Source organism: Malus sylvestris, chromosome 14, assembly GCF_916048215.2.
Source record: "Malus sylvestris chromosome 14, drMalSylv7.2, whole genome shotgun sequence".
Classification (NCBI taxonomy): domain Eukaryota; kingdom Viridiplantae; phylum Streptophyta; class Magnoliopsida; order Rosales; family Rosaceae; genus Malus; species Malus sylvestris.
The window spans coordinates 19,158,321-19,179,425 of NC_062273.1; the positions used below are offsets into that span (position 1 = coordinate 19,158,321).

Sequence of the window (21,105 nt, forward strand, 5' to 3'; positions counted from 1 at the left end):
CTTACCTATCACTGTAACGACTCTCACCATTGAGCTAACCCTAATTTCTTAATTAAGTTTGAGTATAATTCATTTAATATTGTTTTGATTCGCCCTCATGATTATTAATTGAAGGGAAGAACGAACTAGTCGGTTGATAGACAAATGCTTTATCTATATCTATTTATAGGTTTGGACAACAATAAGTCCCAACAGTAATACAAGTATGCAGTAGATAGAGATTGGCAGATTACCATTTACCAAGTACCAAAAAAACAACAAAATCTTTATTAATTACGTGCCCAAGACTAAAAACCTTAATCATTTATAGGAAACCCTATAAATTTAATGCCATGCCTACCTAAGAGTTCCAAAATACAGGGAAAGCTCAAACTCAAAGAGTTTCCACTTGTACCACCATGCCCACCACCACCCATGATGGGCTCCCACCACTTCACACCCACAAGCCCTCTCGTCGAACCACCGCAAACCGTGTATTCGTGGTGGTTCACTTTAGTGCCATCTTAGCCCTGCTCTATCGCCATACACTCTCCCTCCTCCACTCCACAACCCTTACCTCTTTCTTCATCACCCTCACCTTCCTCATCTCCGACACTCTTCTTGCTTTCATGTACACCACTATACAATCTTTGCGCATGAAACCAATTTATCGCACTGAATTCCCCGAAAACCTGAAAAGGGTTGTCGAAGAACCTGATTTTCCTGCTTTGGACGTGTTCATATGCACAGCTGATCCCTACAAGGAGCCACCAATGAACGTGGTGAACACAGCCTTATCGGTCATGGCTTATGACTATCCAACCGAGAAGGTATCAGTGTATGTTTCAGACGATGGCGGCTCAGCTCTGACTCTCTTTGCTTTCATGGAGGCTGCCAAATTTGCAAGCCACTGGCTACCTTTCTGCAGGAACAACAACATAGTGGAACGCTGCCCGGAAGCTTATTTTGAAACGGATCATTCTCGGTTTCCTGAAGCCGAGAAGATAAAGGTAAAAAAATTCTAGTGATATATATCAATTTTCCGAAACTATTAGCTAAATGTATGTTCAGCTACATTTCATACATACATACATACATACATACATACATATATATATATATGGCAATATTCTTTAAAGTTATAATGTTTAATTTTTAATCATCCCTAGACCATATATAGTGTTAGGGATGATAACTTTGGATGGGACTTTCTAGATTCAAAAACATAGTTCATTGTAAGAATGCACTCCAAGGATACTAATGAACTATGCACTCAAAGATTACTAAGTTACTACTCAAGCACTATAAATATACTAAACTTGACCAAAAAATGTACTACAAAAAGACTACACAAAAAACTTTCAAAGTAATGCCTTTTATGAGACCTTGAAAATTGTCGTTTTAAAGTTCTCACTAATGTGTTGTATCTAGTTATTTATTAACTTTCTCCATAAATTTGCAGCACATTGATTTCTTCAAAATTTAATATAAATTTCATTTAACTACTTATCCAAACATAGCATAGGTAACTATTAAGAGTCGAGCCTTGTTCTAAATTAAAAGGAGTGCTTCGAAAGCCTATAGAAATCCAACACATTACGAACCCATCTACATATTCAGTAGGATAGCGACGAGGGATAATATGTATTTATAAGGCATATAGGGACAAAGACAGAAAAAAAAAAAAAAAAAAAAAAGAGGGTTTTTGGGGGGGGGGGGGTGGTGCATGTATTGTATAATAATTCTCCCTTTGCGATTCTCATCATGCGTATTAATCTCTTTAATTTTTGTTTATCTGAGCTATCGATAAAGAAAATAAAACACGCATCAGCTAATATGGAGAAAATACTTGCTTGTCACCTTTGTTCTTTGTTCCCTATCGCTTTCATACATAAACAACCAACATTGTTATACAGAGGCAATGTGGAGTTCAAGATTACTCAGCCTTTTTTTTTTTTTGGTATACCAAACCACTTACCTGTCTTATTTTTTTTATATTGATTTATCATCTATATTTTAATTATAAATTCAAGTGAGAAAATAGAATAGGTGAGTACACATATCAATAAAAAAAAAAAATTCCAGTTTGTGTAAATGGGTTTACTTTATGGATCGAAATTATCAATCCCACCACATTTAGATCTAATTAATTAAGTAATTACATGTTCTTCTGAATCATGGCACAAGATTATGTACCAAGGCATGAAAGTGAAGGTAAACAATGTAATAGAGAGAGGCAAAGTCGATCAGGAATATCTAACTGGAAAACGGGAAATTCAAGCTTTTAACAAATGGACGGATGGATTTACACGGCAAGATCATCCCGCTGTTATTCAGGTATTTTTCTCGTTCAAGTGATATAGCACTTTATCCTCGTGATTAGAACATGCACGATCATAAGATAGCTGTTTTTAACCGAAGCTTATCACGCAATTAACAATCTTGCAAGCAACCGTTTATGCTGCCAACATAAAACGTCAAATTGCGTCCTCACGTTAGATACTGAAGTGCATAACTTATGAGCAACCAAATATTCATGTATATGAATGTTGTGAATTATGAGCAGGTTCTTTTGGACAATAGCAAAGACAGAGACATCACAGGCCATCTGATGTCAAACCTAATTTACGTCTCTAGAGAAAAAAGCAGGACATCACCCCACCATTTCAAAGCTGGTGCACTTAATGCCCTTGTAAGATCAAAACCCTAGCTCGTTTTCTCATTAACCAGCTTTTTATTAATTAATTTTCTACATTAATAAACAAATTAACTAATTTGTTTATCTTTTGATGTTGTGTTACAAAGCTACGAGTTTCAGCTACCATGACCAATGCTCCAATAGTCTTAACCCTAGACTGTGATATGTACTCCAATAATCCCGATACGCCACTTCGCACTCTATGTTACCTATCAGACCCTAAGCTTCGATCCAAAGTAGGGTATGTCCAATTCCCTCAACGTTTTCAAGGAATCAACAAGACTGACATATATGCAAGTGAGTTCAGGCATCTGTTCCTTATCAACCCATGCGGATTCGATGGGCTATTAGGACCAAATTATGTAGGAACCGGATGCTTTTTCTCCCGACGAGCATTCTTCGGAGGGCCGTCAGAGCTTTTACCACCAGAAATTCCCCAACTACACCCTAACAATGTAGTTGACAAGCCCCTTCAGAATCCAGAGGTTTTGGAATTGGCAAACCATGTTGCATCTTGCAACTATGAGAACAATACCACTTGGGGATATAAGGTATGTAAATAAGCTAATTAGTGCTACGTATCTTCTAATGAGGGAGCGTGATTAACAATCACATTATGACAACGTAATTAACAACTCCCATTTTTCTTCCAAATCATTGACATTATGACAGTGTAATTTGAAACCTGATAGATGAAATTGATTAAATTGTGTAGATGGGAGTAAGATATGGCTCACTCGTGGAGGACTACTTCACGGGTTATATCCTGCTTTGTGAGGGATGGAATGCCATATTTTGCAATCCAGAGAGGGCAGCATTTTTAGGGGATGCCCCGATCAACCTTCTTGATGCGTTGAATCAAAGCAAGAGATGGGCCGTAGGCCTACTTGAGGTAGGTTTCTCAAAATATAGTCCAGTCACATACGGTGTTCGGGCCATGGGTCCTCTGATGGGCCTTGGTTTTGCCTTTGGTTTTTGGGCCTTTTGGGCCATTCCCATCACCACATATGCCTTCGTCCCGCAGCTAGCGCTCCTCAATGGGATCACCCTATTTCCAAAGGTAATGCACACTCACCATTTACTAGTTTGTTGTCTTGAGAAAATTGTACAATATTCTATTGTCAAACTTATTTTGTGACTTCATACCACACATTTAAATAGAACTCTACACGATTAAGGTTCAAATTGATATAATGACAACATTTTTCGGGTCTGATCTTGTGCAAGTGTTCTTGGTCAAACAAGACGCGCTACACTTTTGAAACTAAGATTTAAGTGCTTATTGCAGGTTTCGGATCCATGGTTTCTCTTGTATGCGTTTGTTGTCCTTGGAGCCTATGGGGAAGAACTCGTTGATTTTGTATTATCTGGAGGAACATTCCTTAAGTGGTGGAATAACCAGAGAATGTGGATTATTAGGGGACTCTCAAGCTTCGCGTTTGGATTCGTTGAGTACTTTCTCAAGTCCTTAGGAATTTCCACACATGGGTTTAATGTAACCAGCAAAGTACTTGATGAGGACCAAAGCAAAAGATATGAACAAGGCATGATGGAGTTTGGAGTCTCATCTCCCTTCTTTGTGCCACTTACAGTGGCTGCCATTGTCAACCTGGCTGCCTTTGCTTGGGGCCATGTAGAGATTTTCCGAGGCGGCGGTAGCTTCGAAGGATTGTTTGTGCAGATGTTTATAGCTGGATTTGGCATAGTTAATTGCATACCAATTTATGAAGCCATGATCAGTAGGAATGATAAGGGAAAAATTCCTACAAAAACTAGTCTGGTTTCAACAATTCTGGCATTTGTTCTCTACGCAGCGGCTTATGTCACTCTGAGGAACTGATGATGATCAACACCCTCAAAAGTGTATTTAGCCTTAGGGGTCTAAGGCAGCTTTGTGCTCTCTGCCCCACAGATTTCTTAGTGTTCTACTGTCTACTCCACCAATCTTCTTTTGCAATTTGCAAAATAAAATTTGTATTTTGGACCACTTTCCGTCCATTGCGTTAGGTTTCCATTAAGTAGGCCTTTTGAGAAGTTTCTACATTTATAAAATCAATCAAAGACTTTAATGCGTTGTTCAAAGTTTATGGTGGATGTATTATGTATTAGACTAATATTTTATCAGACATGATGAAAAACTTATATTAACGCACGATGAATTTGATATACACATTTTATAATAGTCCGATAGTTTAATAGACATTTTTATTTGCATCTTGCTAAGATGACATGGGCTGAACAATATTAGGATAATGTCCATTTTCCAATATTCCAAGGTCAGTGATTCATGTGCAGTGATGCACGTTGTATAGGGCCTTCCACCAACACCCTCAAGATTAAATAATAAAGCTATGGCCAAGTTGAAGGGAGCGACGTGAGAACACGCACTCACGAAATCAAACCCTATTTTCTTTTAAATAAGGAAAACTAATAAAAAGAATTTGAAAATTTACATTTTTACACTAAAAAGTCAATCATAGTAGTATTCACTTTACCTTTTATTTTGTCCTTATCGTTAAAACTCAAAATTTCTAAACCTCTCTCATTAATTTTCCTTTAAATAATTTGTTGATGATGAGAATTTGAATCTGATACACCTAAAACTTCATGGTCCAACCGGATTTACATATATCCATAGGGAAATGTCACCCACGATTGCAAAGCAGATTTTATTTCTGTTACTTTTGTTACTGAAAAAGGAAACATAAATATAATATTTTATGGGGTGCACTCAGATGTGCACTCAGAGTTTCCAATGTAGTCGTTATGTAGTATTACCAAAGCGTTTATGTTATAATGTGTTTATTAGGGCCATATTTCTTTCGTGGTTTTGCGGTGGCACTTTATTTTTAATGTGATCTTTCGTGGTAAAAAAATTATTAGTTAAATGTTTATGGTGAACTTCGTTAACAATTGCAGTGCAAATCAAAATTTCTATTAATATTTCGTTAAAAATGTGGTTAAAATCATCATTTCAAACAATTCTCTTAACTAAGAAGCCGAGCAAATTGTATGTGTTTGAAATCCCATTTCTCAATGATCATATGTACGCCTCTCACGAAATCTTTCCTCTTTTTCTTCAATTAAATCTGAAAACGACTTATAAATCTTATTATGACCGTCCATCATTGGTTGTCCGCGAATTCCATTATCATCAATCATTGTCCCAAGAAAGCACTCCGATGCACATAGATGATCATTGAGAAATGGGAAGTTATTAGAGAACTCATAGGATAGATGATTTAGGCTTATGAGTTGTGTCAATTGTTTAAAATGACAATTTTAACCACGTTTTTAAATGGAATACTAACATAAGTTTTGATTTGGACTTTTAATTGCTAACGGAGTTCACCACAAGTATGTAATTAACAACATTTTCACTACAGGGGTCACATTAAAAATAAGGTGTCACTACAGGAACCATGAAAAAAATTTGACCTTTAATTATTTTTCAATTATAAAATATTAACTTTATCATATGCATGTTAATTCAAGTCGCATGCGGTAATACATAACATTTAAAAAATTATTGTTACGAAAAAAAATAAAAATTAATTGAACTAGAAGTATCAAGTTTATCATATACCATTATTATAATTTTGTCGTCCACCACTATTATAATACACGGAATTTGTTTTTACGATAATACTTATAAGTTCATCAATTTGAAAAATGAGAAAATCAAGTCGAATTCTACCACTTAAACCACATGTCCCGAAGAATGATATTTATTTATTTTGTCTTGCCAAAACAATAATTCATATGCTTGACTAGCATAAAATTGGAATTTGGAATATGCATGTACCGTGAAATGCTTTTTTTATATGTTCAGATCGATCTGGTATAAACCCTATAACTAAAACTCCTTCCCATACGTGTGACATAGCAGCAAACACACCATGACCACCACTCATGACGACCTCCCACTTCACACGTCCAAGCCTTCTCGTCAAACCACCGCAAACCGCTTATTCGCGGTGGTTCATTCGTGTGCCATCTTAACCCTTCTCTATCACCATTCACTCTCTCTCCTCAACTCCACAACCGCAACATCTTTCTTCATTACCCTCACCTTCCTTGTCTCCGACTCTATTCTTGCTTTCATGTTCACCACCACACAATCTTTTCGAATGCGACCGATATACCGTGACGAATTCCCCGAAAACATGAAAAGGGTTGTACAAGAATTGGATGTTCCTGCATTGGACGTGTTCATATGCACTGCCGATCCGTACAAGGAGCCGCCAATGAACGTGGTCAACACGGCCTTGTCGGTCATGGCTTATGATTACCCGACAGAGAAGCTTTCAGTGTATGTTTCAGATGACGGGGGCTCGGCGCTGACTCTCTTTTCTTTCATGGAGGCTGCCAAGTTTGCAAGCCACTGGTTGCCTTTTTGCAGGAAGAACAAGATTGTGGAATGCAACCCAGAAGCTTATTTTGCTACCGATCATTCTCGGTTTTATGAGGCTGAGAAGATCAAGGTACGTAATAGCCAGTATATATGTTAATAAATGTTATTTTACCAGATTTATGTTTGTCAAATATACGTATTCTTATGATTAGGATATCATATTTTCCAAAACAGTTGGTAGGAGAACAGTTACGCTGTCAAAACTTATTTGTCATGAAATTAATACTACATCTGCTAGGAACCTCTTCCTGTACGGTGGCTGCACAGGCATACCTCTAAGGTCGGCCTTGAAATGTATGTAGATATTAATATGTATAACAAAATAATGTGTAATACGAGACTTAGATGTTCTATTGATTCTTGTAATTTTCTGGTTTTTGGTGAGGTTGCTTTTGAAGAAGTGCTTGAAGTTTGCTTATTGTTTTGTAATTGGTCATTTTTAATTGTAATTCATTTTAAATCTAGTTTGCAAAGACCATTTGGGGCTAAAATTTTCATGAATGTTTCTATGTAATGTCTTTTATTTTATGAAGGAAACATCCTAACTAAAGTGAAAAGATTCTAAATAATACTAACATAGTCATTGCTTGACTATTCTTTTATTTATGCAAATCACAGTTTTTTCATACACATAAGTAAGTGATTAAAAAACAAAAATAAAAAAACTCATACACATATCAAATTGTAATTGATATAAATATAAAAATGGCTACTTGTCAGAAAAAAGGAGCCAAACTTTCTTTTGGAATAATGACAAATTGATCAACACCATTTTATATTTAGTGCTTTTGTTTTTGTTTTTTTGTTGGTTTAGATCAATGAGATTACTTTATAAAGCAACTGCCAATACTGGCTTAATTAATTACATGTTCTGAATCATGGCACAGGATGTGTACCAAGGCGTGAAAGTAAGGGTAAACAATGTAATTGAGATCGGCACGGTTGGTCCTGAACATGTAACGGGAGAGCGGGAAATTCAAGCTTTTAGCAAATGGACGGATAAATTTACCAAACCAGACCATCCCACAGTTATCCAAGTATTTTCTAACTCAAGTGAAAGCACTTTTATGACCTGGAAAGAATACTTTGATTCTTCATCTCACCTCCTCTGAATTATTAAAAATAAAAGGGTTACCTCAAAAGCAACAGTAATTATTCTATTTGGCACAGTTATTAATTTCTGAGGGGTTATGCCCCCAACATCTTCTAGCCAAAAGAAAATTACAATTATGTTATATTTTTAGTAGACAATTTGCTAAAAACGTATCATCCATCTGATTCCAAAACATATTGAGTTTGTAGTTATTTATATAATGCTTATTTAGGGCAACATGCATTGAAATTCAATTTTTATGTCACTTTGTTCCCTAACGTTTAAGTCCGTTAACAAAATCGTTTTGTACGGCACAAATGGAACCCATTAGTGCTGAGATGTGTGTCTCAATACCATGAGCAGGTTGTTTTGGACAGTAGCAAAGACAAAGACGTCTCAGACCATTTGATGCCAAACCTAATATACGTCTCTAGAGAAAAAAGAAGGACGTCACTCCATCATTTTAAAGCTGGTGCGCTTAATGCCCTCGTAAGCTTTCATATCTATACATAATTTTCTCATAAAACCATCTCTTTACGATTAACTTTCTTCACTAGCTGATTAACCATTTCACTTGTGTCTTTTGTTGGTGTTAACAAAGCTTCGAGTTTCAGCTACCATGACCAACGCTCCAATAATATTAACCCTAGACTGTGATACCTACTCCAACGACTCACAAACACCTCATCGTGCATTATGTTACTTATCATCAGATCCCAAAGTGGGGTTTGTGCAGTTTCCTCAACGTTTTCATGGAATCAAGAAGAACGACATATATGCATGCGAACACAAGCGTTTGTATAAAATTAACCCAGTAGGAATGGATGGGCTACTGGGACCAAATTATTTAGGGACTGGGAGCTTTTTCTCTAGACGAGCATTCTTTGGAGAACCATCACATCTTCTACCTCCTGAAATCCCTCAACTTTGCCCAACCAATGTAGTGAGCAATCCCATTCAGTCTCCAGAGGTTACGGAGTTGGCACACCGTGTTGCTGCTTGCAGTTATGAGATTAGTACCAACTGGGGCTCGAAGGTACGTTAATTAGGGCAGCTTTCAGATTTATTTTAGAAGGTAAGTTCTTTAGTAGTGTTTGACAGAAAAACTTAAATGTTGTGTAGATTGGTGTGAGATATGGTTCACTAGTGGAAGATTTTTTCACGGGTTATCGTCTGCATTGTGAGGGATGGAAGTCGATATTCTGCCATCCAACTAGGGCAGCATTTTATGGGGATGCCCCAATGAACCTTATTGATGTCTTGAACCAAAACAAGCGATGGGCAATAGGCGACCTTGAGGTGGCTTTCTCTAAGTATAGTCCAATTACATATGGAACTTGTGTCATGGGTCCTTTGATGGGCTTGTCTTATGCTCACTACGCATTTTGGCCGATTTGGTCTATCCCCCTCACCACATATGCTTTTCTACCCCAGCTAGCTCTTTTCAACGGACTAACTACATTTCCTAAGGTAATTAATGTACATTCACCCTTCGCAATTTGTTTTTCTAGATAACGAGCAAGGTTCTAAAAGACATTAAGTGCTAGTCGAGCGGCAGCCTGGGGCCTAGCGCCTAGGCAGAATAAGCGGATTTAAGTAAATCTATTAAATTTTGAATAAATAAATGTCTTTTTATACTTAAAATATATATAATTTCATCATAAACTACAAAATAGAATGACATATATATAATTTCATCACAAACTACAAAATAGAATGACATATATATTATGAAGTATTGGACATAATGAAAACATAGGGAACAAGCATATAATGTGTGTTCATTTAAATATTCAACAAGTCTTTACAATTTATTGAAAAAAATAAAATAAAATGCAAAATGAAAGCTATCTATTTTTTGTCTAAGTGAGTCGCAACTTAGTCGGTGCCTAGGCCGGTACCTCGGCCGTCTAGGCGGGTGCCTCAACAGGTCTAAGTGTCATTTCTTAATTTTCAAACACCTAAGCATTAATTGGGCAGCTGCCTAGCGCCTAGGTAGGGCCTAGGCGGCGCTAGGCGGGGATTTTTAAAACAGTGATAACGAGTTAACTCATTTTATTATCAGACAGTTTGACATATTATATATATTCCAAAATTTCAATGTATTCCATGTTCAAAACATTCTAATGACGTATCATGAACATGTGGCAATCATGTCGGTCTTACGATGTGCTACAACAATTCATGATTTTTTTTCAAAAAAAAAATGTTACTCTTGCCACATTTTTCATACCTCATTCTCCAACATATAAATGTGGTATGAAAAATGTGATAAGTATAATATTACTCTGTTTTTTTAAAGATTGAAGTGCTCAATGCAGGTTTCAGAGCCATGGTTTCTCCTATATGTGTTTCTTTTCCTTGGAGCCTATATTCAAGATCTCCTAGATTTTGTGTTAGCCGGTGGAACGGTCCAAACGTGGTGGAATGACCAAAGGATGTGGTTGATTAGGGGACTCTCAAGCTTCATGTTTGGAACCATTGAGTTCTTTCTCAAATCCCTTGGCATTGCCTCACATGGATTTAATGTGACAAGTAAAGTCCTCGATGATGACCACAGCAAACGATATGAACAAGGCACCATTGAGTTCGGAGTTCCGTCAGCAATGTTTGTGCCGCTAACAATGGCGGCCATTGTTAACTTGGCCGCCTTTGCTTGGGGCAATGTGGAGGTTTTTAGAGGCAAGTGTAGCATAGAGGGAGTGTTTGTGCAGATGTTTATAGCTGGCTTTGGCACAATGAACTCGAAACCAATATATGAAGCCATAATCAGTAGGAAGGACAAAGGAAGAATTCCTAAAAAAACTGCTGTAGTTTCAACGTCTCTAGCATTTGCTCTATTTGCAGCAGCTCATGTAACTCTAAGGAACTGAATATGCAAAATTTATAGCCTTAGAAATTGGTCTCAAATAGTCAAATTTATGCAGAAGTGCATAGTATTTAATGTCTTTGTTATTCATCTTAGTGAATTGACATTTTTCTTTGACCGACCCTCTCCCCAGCCTCATGGTTGAGTGCGCTTGCACGACACATCATGGTCTTGGGTTCGACGGTTGGTGCTCTCCTGCCCCCTAAACAACAACCCAAAATTTGACAAAAAAAAAAAAAAAAAAGAATTGACATTTTTCTTTTCTCGTGGCAAGAGTTATTGCTCATGCAAAATTCACAGTGAATTATGCTAAAGATTTGCACACTACCAATCTTAATCATAATTTTTCATTATTCAAAAGCAATAAAAAAAATTAAAGATTTGTACACTACTTATCATAATCATAATCATAATTTAAGGCCATTGCTAATACAATGTGAACTATGTTTGTACTAGATTTGAGTCGTCTTTTTGACATATTTGCCTTGGGACTCTTAGTTCTACGAAGTTTTTATGTCTTATCTTTGTGACATATCTACCTCGAGAAATCTAGTTCTAGTAGTGTGGTTTGTGTGGTAGCCATCTAAGCGTTTAAAATCATTTGCGTTTTTGTGCGAATTATCTTCAAATCAATAAATTGGTCACTGGAAAATATCTACCCATTTGATACCTATTGTAATTGGGGTTGCTCTTCGTAATAAAACTTTATCGCTTCTTTCCAAAATAAAAAAATTGTTTAGGTCGACTGATTCACTTGAATCGGAATAAAAAAAACAACATAAATGTTAAAATGCTCATGTTCTATAAGACATTAGTATGCTAATTAATAGTGAACTTGAAAATTTAGAAATTATGTGAGTGCATTATGGCTACAAAATATGCATTACCACCCTTCTTTCTGGCGGAATAAGAATACTACCTCCCCTAAAGATCTATTTTTTTCCAAAATGAATGGCTAAATTTCTTATTCTGTGTGGACCCCACTTCTATTTTGATTCCTCCATGATTTGTAAACACATAACTACATTTTAATCGCAGTCAAACTTTTTGTTTAATTCTGATTATAGAGTAGTAAATGTAAACATGTCATAAGCGTGGACTAAATGTAGATCAAGAAGTATGTTGTAGAGTGAAAACAAATAATTAGAATTATTTACAAATGAATTTTCTTTCTCAGCGTAACTTGTCGATATGTCCGAGTGGTTAAGGAGACAGACTTGAAATCTGTTGGGCTTCGCCCGCGCAGGTTCGAACCCTGCTGTCGACGATCATTCTTTTTTCTTTCCAAATTTGTAGTTTAATTTGTGATGCTTGCTCTAAAGAACTGGGTTCGAAAAATCTGCATTTTAATAAATTATGGGGTGTGCTATCCACACATCTTTTTTTACTTTTCTCACACCCCTTGTTCATTTAGGGTGCGTTTGGTACGCAGACGGAACGGAACGGGACGGGACGGGACGGGACGGGACGGAACGGGACGGAACGAAACGGAGGTTCGTGTTATGTTTGGTACGCGTAGGACGGAACGGTTTGGATTTCGTGTTAAATGACTAACTTAGCCTTGTTTGTACAATTGCTGAGTGTGAGTATGAACTCAAACAATCAGACCCCAGTTTTCGTTTTCCTTCGTTTTCTCGGCAACCAATCCAGTTTCAGATCTCGTCACCAGCAAACCCTCCAATCAATTTCAGATCTCGTCACCAACAAACAATTACAAGAAGAAAAAAAACAGAAAAATCCCAAAATCAAACACAGAAAAATCCCAAAATTCATTTCAATCAATTTCTGCAGCTTCGTCATCGTCCTCCCTGCAGCGTCGTCATCGTCTTCCCTGCAGCGTCGTCATCATCCTCCGTGCAGCGTCGTCGTCGTCGTCGGCCTGCAGCGTCTTCCCTGCAGCGTCGTCATCATCCTCCGTGCATCGTCGTCGTCGTCGTCGGCCTGGCTATGGTGACGGCGCCGGAGAAGAAGAGGGGTTGCTGGTGACGGCTCCATGGTGACGGCGCCGGAGAAGAAGAGGGTTTGTTGGTGACGGTGGTGACGACGCCGGAGAAGAAGAGGGGTTTGCTGGTGGCGGTGGTGACGTCATCGTCGTCGGATGGGTTTGCTGGGATTGGGTTACTGGGTTTGTGGTGGATGAAGAGGGAGGTTACGGGAAAGAAGGGATTGGGTTACTGGATTTGTGGTAGAACAGAGGGAGGTTACGGGAGAGAAGGGAGGTAGACAATGTAATTAATGAAAATAAAATGGGTATTGTTGTCCAAAAAAAAAAAAATTGTGTCCCACGGGATGGAAAAACCTGTTCCAGGGGGGGGAGGGGGAACCAAAATCTGACCCTTTTTCGTTCCGTGGGACGCGTGTTCCACACAATTTTAAGGCACCAAACGTGGGACGGAACGGTTCCGTCCCACTCTGTTCCGTCCCATCCCACGTACCAAACGCACCCTTATGTTCTTTGATCTTTTTCAATTCATCCGATCCGAAGGCCGAAAATTAAAAGGGTGTGAGAGAAGTAAAAAGGGATGTGTGGATATCACACTTCTAAATTATCTTCTATACAACTAACTGACTCTTATATCCAATTGCGATGAAAATTTTAATATCCCCATTGAATGTTTTCTAATTTTTTTGTACAATCAATTAGGAGAATTTCAGATTTCCTTTGCAAATGGTGTGATTTTTCCATTTTTCAATATTGTCACATAGCTCATATTTTTTAGGGCTACCACTACAAAATAAAAATGAACATTAGAACATGTATGCTCTGACTTCCACTGCTCCAAATTTCATTGAGACTAGGGGTGGATTTTTTTGTCAAATTGCCGTGCCAAATGAATTGTCAACCGTGCCATACCAATTTTGTGCCAAATTTTTTGTACCAATCAGTAATGGTACGGTATTGTACCGTACCGAAATTTCATAGTACGGTATTGGTAATGGATACCATTACTACAGTATTACCGTATCATACCGAAAATACAATATAATTTATAAATTATATAATAGATAATTATATAACACATATTTATAATATTCCAATAATTTGAAAATAAAACCCTACTTATATTAGCATTATTGTTGGTGACTTTGATCTCTTGAAATTGTGGAAATCAAACACAAAAGAATTCCTAATTCTTTCACAAATAGCCAAAATTTCTTTGTAACCCCCACTTCTACTGTTGCTAGTGAAAATACATTTAGCCTAGGGAGGAGGCTTGTTGACCCTAGGGGTGGGCAAACGGATCTAGGAACCGTAGGGCGAGCCGGGTCTAGTTGGTTCGGGGCGGGTACAAGTTTTGTAAACTCAAATGGGGCAGGTCGGGATGGGTCCATGTAATTGGTGGGGCGGGGCGGGTCTAAATTTCTGAAAAATCGGGTCCCTGGGCCCGGACCGTTTCCACCGTCCATATACGAAGATTAAATCTCTACCATTATTTTCTACCACTCTTTCTCTTAGTCGCTGACTCTCGCCTCCTCTCTTGACTTTTCCAGGATCTATCCTCTCTCAAGATGGACTCTTGCCTACTCCATCGCTTCCTTAACGCCTACTCCACCGCTCACTCTTCCTCTCGTTGAAGCCACAGCGGTCTTCATTGATGCTACCTCTACCCTATCTTCTCTCAGATCAAAGTCGTCGCTCCCTCTCCCACTCGAGTCGAGTCCTCTTGTGAACACCACCACCGCCGTCGAAAGCTCCTCCATGAAAGACGCATTCTCCAAATATTCTGATTTCACTCAACAATCTTGTAATCCCTAATTTAAACTTCACCAATTTGCAGCTGTGTGAGCGACTCAAAGGTTTGTAGAATGACAAGCGGGACAGGGTCGTAAAAGCAAGTCGCGATATCACCATTAATAACAAAAAGGTCATCTTTAAGGTTCACAGGTAAGAAAGCTGCGACCTTTTGCTTCAAATTTTGTTTCTGTTTTTTGGGTTTTAGATTTTGGTTTTTTTTTTAATAATTTTATTTATATCACCATTGAAATGATGTTGCTATGGAATTTGAACTTGAACAGAATCAGTAAACACAACAAAGAGGAAGTTCTGCAGAAAGATGAAAAGGATTTAGTAGCTGTGACGGATCAGTACATTTCCCAGCTTGTTAGAGAGATGTATGCTAAGTTTTTTTCTTTTATTACTGTTACTCTGGGATTCTTTCAGAAAACTTGAAGCTTGAATTGTTTTTGTTTTCTGGGTGATTTGGAAAATGGGCGAAAAAAAGGACCCGTGTACCCGGCCCTAATCGGCCCGTTTGAAACCGGCCAGGTTAGGTCCGGTTTCTGTTTTAAAATTTGTTGCACCCGGCCCGCTCCAGCCCGTTTCTTTTACACCCGGGTCCGGTTCGGTCCCTTCAAAATTAGGCCCAGCCCGGCCCGTGCCCAACCCTAGTTGACCCTTTTAGGGTATCCTTGACTCCTAAAATAATGGAGGCACTAGTGCGTACTAGTGGTTGGCTTAGGCAGATGAAGTAAACTTCTATAAAGAACCAACGGAAGATACGCTTCAATTTTACAAGAAAATGGAAGAAGAGAAAACAAGAAAGATATGCTTTAATTTTTTTAGTAAATTTGTTATTAAATGGTTTTCAACTTTAATTCTTCTTGCTACCAATTAATATGTTTTCTTTGTTTGTAATGTAGGCTTGACACAAACTCAATCTTCTACAAGTTCAATGCCTCCTCCAAAAGCTTCGACATCTCAAGCTTGAATAACTGATCAATGAATTCTCCTTTTTGAAGTTTACTTCCAATTTTCATTTGGTTTGAAACTTTAATTTCTATTTGGATTGTTAACTTCTATTTTTTTTGGTTCGTCACTTCTATATGGATTGTAAGCTTAATTTTCATGATGAATCTTGATTCATCATTTGAATTATTATGTGTGTGAATTGTGAATGATGAATAATAGATGAATTTAATCTATAATGTATGAGATAAAGGTACAAAAAAAAAAGTTTTGCCCTTGAATTGGGTTAAAAAAACAAAAACAGAATTTGTTCCAAAACAAAATGGCAATTACCATGCCAACCGAACTTTTGGCAATACTGAACTTTAGTATACCGAAAGTTTGGTACGGTAATGGTAATAAATTTTACCAAACCGAAAGTTTGGTACGGTAATTGGTACAAGGGTTTTGGTACGGTAAACATACCTAACCCACCCCTAATTGAGACTATTGACAATTAGGTTTATAAACACTTTCATTGAGGTTTAAGAAATATAACTACTCTCTCATCTAGCTAGTTGCCATCAAAATTGGAATCTCGCTACAATTTGACTTCTTTCATTTAACACCATCAGAAAGGAATAGTCTAACGAGAATGTGGTTTCTATCATGCATTCAACATTCTCATGTGGCAGAAACAATCTCATATAAGTTTTTCTCGTGTATACGCATGTACACTCCTTGTCTCATGAATCATGAGCTTGGATATAGACAATGATTGGTTCTCCCAAATCTTCATTACTATAGTGCTCGGGTAACCTCCCAGAGTCCCTTAAGTTTGTACAACTTTGATCACTTGATGATGAACCTTCATCAATTGGTGTTGTTACACTAGAAATAACATTATTGCCCGATTGACTACGTTGGTTTAGGCAGTATGGACAAAAGTTACAATGATTTTCAAATGGTATGCTTGATTCATTCAAAAGGAGCAGAGAATTAACCATTCTAATCAGTAATTCCCCATTCTGAGAACTTGAAACCTTGGACTGATATGCATTTCTGAGATTTATTTTTATTTTTTTATAGAATATTTAAAGGTGGTTTTGAACTTTTAATGTAATTATAAAAGTATGGGTCTTTGATTCCATATAAATTGTTGTTTATATATGTGAATTCAAAGGGGGAGCATTTGTATGTAGATGTAATACAGAGAGGGTGGCTTTGAGAATGTTTGGCTATCTATTTTATATTGATACACTTCATCTGATGTCAAAAGACCTATAAAAATTAATTTTAGATCTCTGACTTTCTACGGTGGATTAGGTGATGTTGAAAACTTCTAAGCGTAAATTCAATTCTGAATTTAGTGGTACTGTGACATAAGAGATGTGAGATGTTAAAAAATGATGATATGCGTTGATACACAATAACTTAGTTCCTGAGAAAATAATGTTGAATTTACTCTTACTATATGTTCAATTCTAATCTTAATTTGTCTTCAATTTCTTTTAGAAATAAGAATTTCAATTTTTATATTGAGGTAAAAGTCTCAGCCCTTCTCACATAGTAGTATGCATCTGATCATTTATTTTTAAATACAATTGTCTTATCTTAAAGTGCCAATTGCTGAAATATAGGAATCCAATCCATTTTTAAAACTATTGAGAAGCATGCTATAAGCCAATTTGGTTCTTCAGACCACCATCTTCTAGGATATTATTCTACATATATGCCCTTCTCCAGTACAACATTGTACATCAATGTCTTCTCTATTTTAACATTCCTTACATGTTACTCATTTATATGTTGTTGCTCTCAGACTTAATATATTCCTCATTCGCTTTTTAACACTCTATATGTTGCATTGTTTGCACAGGATTCCTTTATATATGGTTTTTTCATGAAATTAACTACGACATATGAAAATAGAGGGAAACAAAAATTTCGTTTGCACCTTCAAGATCACAAATGAACTCTATCTCAATTTTACTTATATGCCCCCCTTTTGTTTTCTAACAACTCTTTTTTTTTTCAAAATTTGTAGAAACTAGCTGAAATCGTAAACTCAACATCATGAAGATAAAGATGAGCCGAAAACAGTGAAGTAAGAGAATCTAGATTCAGTAACATGTTTATAGTCTATCTAAATATTTTGAATAATGAGCAATTTAATGTTGTTAATCTTTTGATCACTGTATATGTTCCTAATTTACCTTTTCAAACAACGTGCATGTAAACATTGATATATAAAACTTATTTATATGTTAATAGTATTGTCTTTAATGTTATTCTTTGATATATAAAACTTATATATATGTTAATAGTATTGTCTTAAATGTTATTCTAGAAACCCGGGGCAAAGAGTGGGCATTCATGCTTGTTATCTTCTATACAGCTAACTGACTCTTATATCCAATTGTGATGAAAATTTTAATATCCCCATTGAATGTTTTCTAATTTTTTTTTTGTACAATCAATTAGGAGAATTTCATATTTCCTTTGCAAATGGTGTGATTTTTCCATTTTTCAATATTGTCACATAGCTCATATTTTTTAGGGCTACCACTACAAAATAAAAATGAACATTAGAACATGTATGCTCTGAACTTCCACTGCTCCAAATTTCATTGAGACTATTGACAATTAGGTTTATAAACACTTTCATTGAGGTTTAAGAAATATAACTACTCTCTCATCTAGCTAGTTGCCGTCAAAATTGGAATCTCGCTACAATTTGACTTCTTTCATTTAACACCATCAGAAAGGAATAGTCTCACGAGAATGTGGTTTCTATATCATGCATTCAGCACTCTCATGTGGCAGAAATAGTCTCATATAAGTTTTTCTCGTGTTACGCATGTACACTCCTTGTCTCATGAATCATGAGCTTGGATATAGACAATGACTGGTTCTCCCAAATCTTCATTAGTATAGTGCCCGGGTAACCTCCCAGAGTCCCTTAAGTTTGTACTACTTTGATCACTTGATGATGAACCTTCTTCAATTGGTGTTGTTACACTAGAAATAGCATTATTGCCCGGTTGATTCTGTTGTTGCTGATTTTGTTGGTCCAATAATACAATACTCACTGGACTCTGATGGGAGATTATTATGCTATGGTGCTGCTCTTGTATTACTGGGTCGAACACCCTAGCAGCTGCAGGTGGTGTGGGACTGTCGAGTATGGTACTGATGGGAATCACAGAGCATCTGCAAAGTGGGCAAGTTGTGTTGTTATGCAGCCAGTGATGTATACAATCAACATGAAACACGTGTTTGCATGATAGCACTTGCAGTAATTCCTCTTCCACTTCGAATTCACTCAAGCAAACACAGCATCTGTCACAATTAAATTTAGGGTTCCTTTAGGTGCATGTTTAGCTATAAAACCTAATTAGCCTAACATAAAATCTGGTAATTTCACCAAATTAAAAGGAGCGATAGAAGTACATGATGATAGGTTGAATAAGCTAATAATATTGAGCTGCTGGTGAGGTGTTGTGGTTCAATATTCGTTACCTATCAACAAGAATAAAAAGCAATTGCACACACAATTTTATTGAACTTTATTCACGATTTGTCTCTCCACCTCCAAATATGCCACTTCTCATACATATGCTTTACTATAGAAAAACATTTTCACATCCCTAAAAGTGCTTTTAACAATGTTTCGCACCACAAACACTTTCAATTTATCAAAAGTGAACTAATGTATGTGTGTGCACCCGTGCATAATTCTGTTAGAAAACATTTAAGTTCCTTTTTTCGAAATCACTTACATTTTTAATTACAATAAAGATGTGCTTCAAAAAGAAGTGTAAAAACTACAAGTGCTTTTTTAAAATGAATTTCTAAAAGGGTGTCTTGAAAAGCACTTTTGAGAAAGACAGTGGTTGCTATGAAAGGTTCTAAACTCACATGTGAAGAGATTCTATTACAACTACCCTTGCAGGCCTTTTTAGACCATAACCGGTAGCAAGAATAAAACTCCATGATCACTAGATGAGAATTTCAAGGATGTATCCTTTTCTATTGGAGTTGAGGTAGAAATTTAACTCCTTTTTTATTTTTTTTATTTTAGTTTTCTTTTAAATGGTCAAATATCTCAATAGTTGGTTGGCTAATTAGTGCATACTGGTTTTTCAACTTCATGATATGACACCATCTTGGCACATACCACTTGTAGGGCACGATTGATTATGGACCGCATTTGTGTCTTTAATACAAAGGCCTATTCAATTTTATACCGGTAGGAGTATGCTACGATGCAAAGTTCGAAGCCTCATTTGTAACTAAAAAAAACACGGTAGAAATAATTTAAACTTACTGTGAATCCTTTTTCCTTTGTTCTTCATCAAATAAAATTGTTTGAAGCTTCTCCTTGAGCTCCCCCTTCAAACCCACCGGACAAGCCTACACATATAATGTAATAACATTTCTAAAGTTGGATATGGAAATAAATGAAGCTGTATGTATATAATCCGACTCTGCAAATTGTATGAATATGTCTTTTGTTAATATAATCGTTAATTGCAATGGACATAATACGTATGAACATGATCGCTTCGCTGCAATAGGTCTGCAATTGGAACTCAAAATATATTGAACCATATCAAAAATAATATTAAATTAATATGTAATCTCTTGCTGTATCTCTAACTTACTCTTACCATCACCTTACCCTACCTCACCAATGTTTTGTTAATTTGTATGCATGCATGTATGTTAATGTTGTGTGTGTGTGTGTGTGTGTGTGTGAGAGAGAGAGAGAGAGAGAGAGAGTTACAGTGGAAACATGGTATCTGGTAGGTGCAGCTTGAAGATTATAATTACTCCTTGGAAAAACTGGTTGAGAAGAAGATAAGAGAGCGGAAGCCCTTCTTTTGAGGTAGAACAAGTAGAAGAGAAGAAAAAGAATGATGGAGAAAAGGATAGGAATCGAGAATATGAAGGCGTGGTAAAGTTTAAGTTGGAGTGCTTGAGGATAAAGGTTAGGATTACTAGTACTGTTTGGTGTTTGAGGAAGACTGCCCATCTGATCAACTTCTAAAACCTGGAGAGATTATTTTGCCTGTTAATAATTAGCTCAACATATGTAGGAAAGCAGAAATGCCTTGTTGATGAGTGTATTTATGGAGAGAAGTTGGTGGGGGATTTATAAGTATGAAAAGTAGAGGCGCTTTATATATATATAAAAATATTTTATGTATACATTATCTTTTATAATACCATATGTGTGAAATGCAAATAATGACATACTCAGTCATTATAACTATTAGTTTTTAGTTTTTATATTTCGTGCTTTAGATATGTGAAATTATATGATGAAAAGGAGAAATACAGAGTAGAGGAAGGATGTAGAAAAGATGTTGAAGAAATGTAT

General features: G+C 36.6%; 3 protein-coding genes and 1 non-coding gene across 5 annotated transcripts; 3 read left to right on the plus strand and 1 right to left on the minus strand.

Annotated features, from left to right (window-relative positions):
* The first annotated feature begins 290 nt into the window (after positions 1-290).
* On the plus strand, positions 291-4,759 carry LOC126600534 (cellulose synthase-like protein G3). Its single transcript, XM_050267110.1, has 6 exons — positions 291-989; positions 2,167-2,316; positions 2,546-2,671; positions 2,785-3,228; positions 3,393-3,737; positions 3,966-4,759. Exons 1-6 carry the CDS (start codon positions 399-401, stop codon positions 4,515-4,517), a joined length of 2,208 nt encoding a protein of 735 aa, XP_050123067.1. The 5' UTR covers positions 291-398; the 3' UTR covers positions 4,518-4,759.
* A 1,683-nt stretch (positions 4,760-6,442) lies between these two features.
* On the plus strand, positions 6,443-11,108 carry LOC126600274 (cellulose synthase-like protein G3). Its single transcript, XM_050266858.1, has 6 exons — positions 6,443-7,161; positions 7,979-8,128; positions 8,548-8,673; positions 8,786-9,220; positions 9,307-9,654; positions 10,506-11,108. The coding sequence occupies exons 1-6, from the start codon at positions 6,577-6,579 to the stop codon at positions 11,055-11,057; spliced, it is 2,196 nt and encodes a 731-aa protein (XP_050122815.1). The 5' UTR covers positions 6,443-6,576; the 3' UTR covers positions 11,058-11,108.
* Positions 11,109-12,238: 1,130 nt separating this feature from the next.
* On the plus strand, positions 12,239-12,320 carry TRNAS-UGA (transfer RNA serine (anticodon UGA)). The gene has a single exon. It is a non-coding gene; the product is annotated as a tRNA-Ser (tRNA).
* Positions 12,321-18,319: 5,999 nt separating this feature from the next.
* Positions 18,320-20,863, minus strand: LOC126599354 (probable E3 ubiquitin-protein ligase RHA4A). 2 transcript variants are annotated; one of them, XM_050265718.1, is made up of 3 exons: positions 20,509-20,863; positions 20,050-20,135; positions 18,320-18,932 (listed from the first exon to the last, which is right to left on the minus strand). In XM_050265718.1, the coding sequence occupies exons 1-3, from the start codon at positions 20,755-20,757 to the stop codon at positions 18,596-18,598; spliced, it is 672 nt and encodes a 223-aa protein (XP_050121675.1). In that variant the 5' UTR covers positions 20,758-20,863; the 3' UTR covers positions 18,320-18,595. The 2 variants fall into 2 exon arrangements, with proteins under 2 accessions (XP_050121675.1, XP_050121674.1); XM_050265717.1 differs by having other exon boundaries at positions 18,320-19,061.
* Between the last annotated feature and the right edge of the window lie 242 nt (positions 20,864-21,105).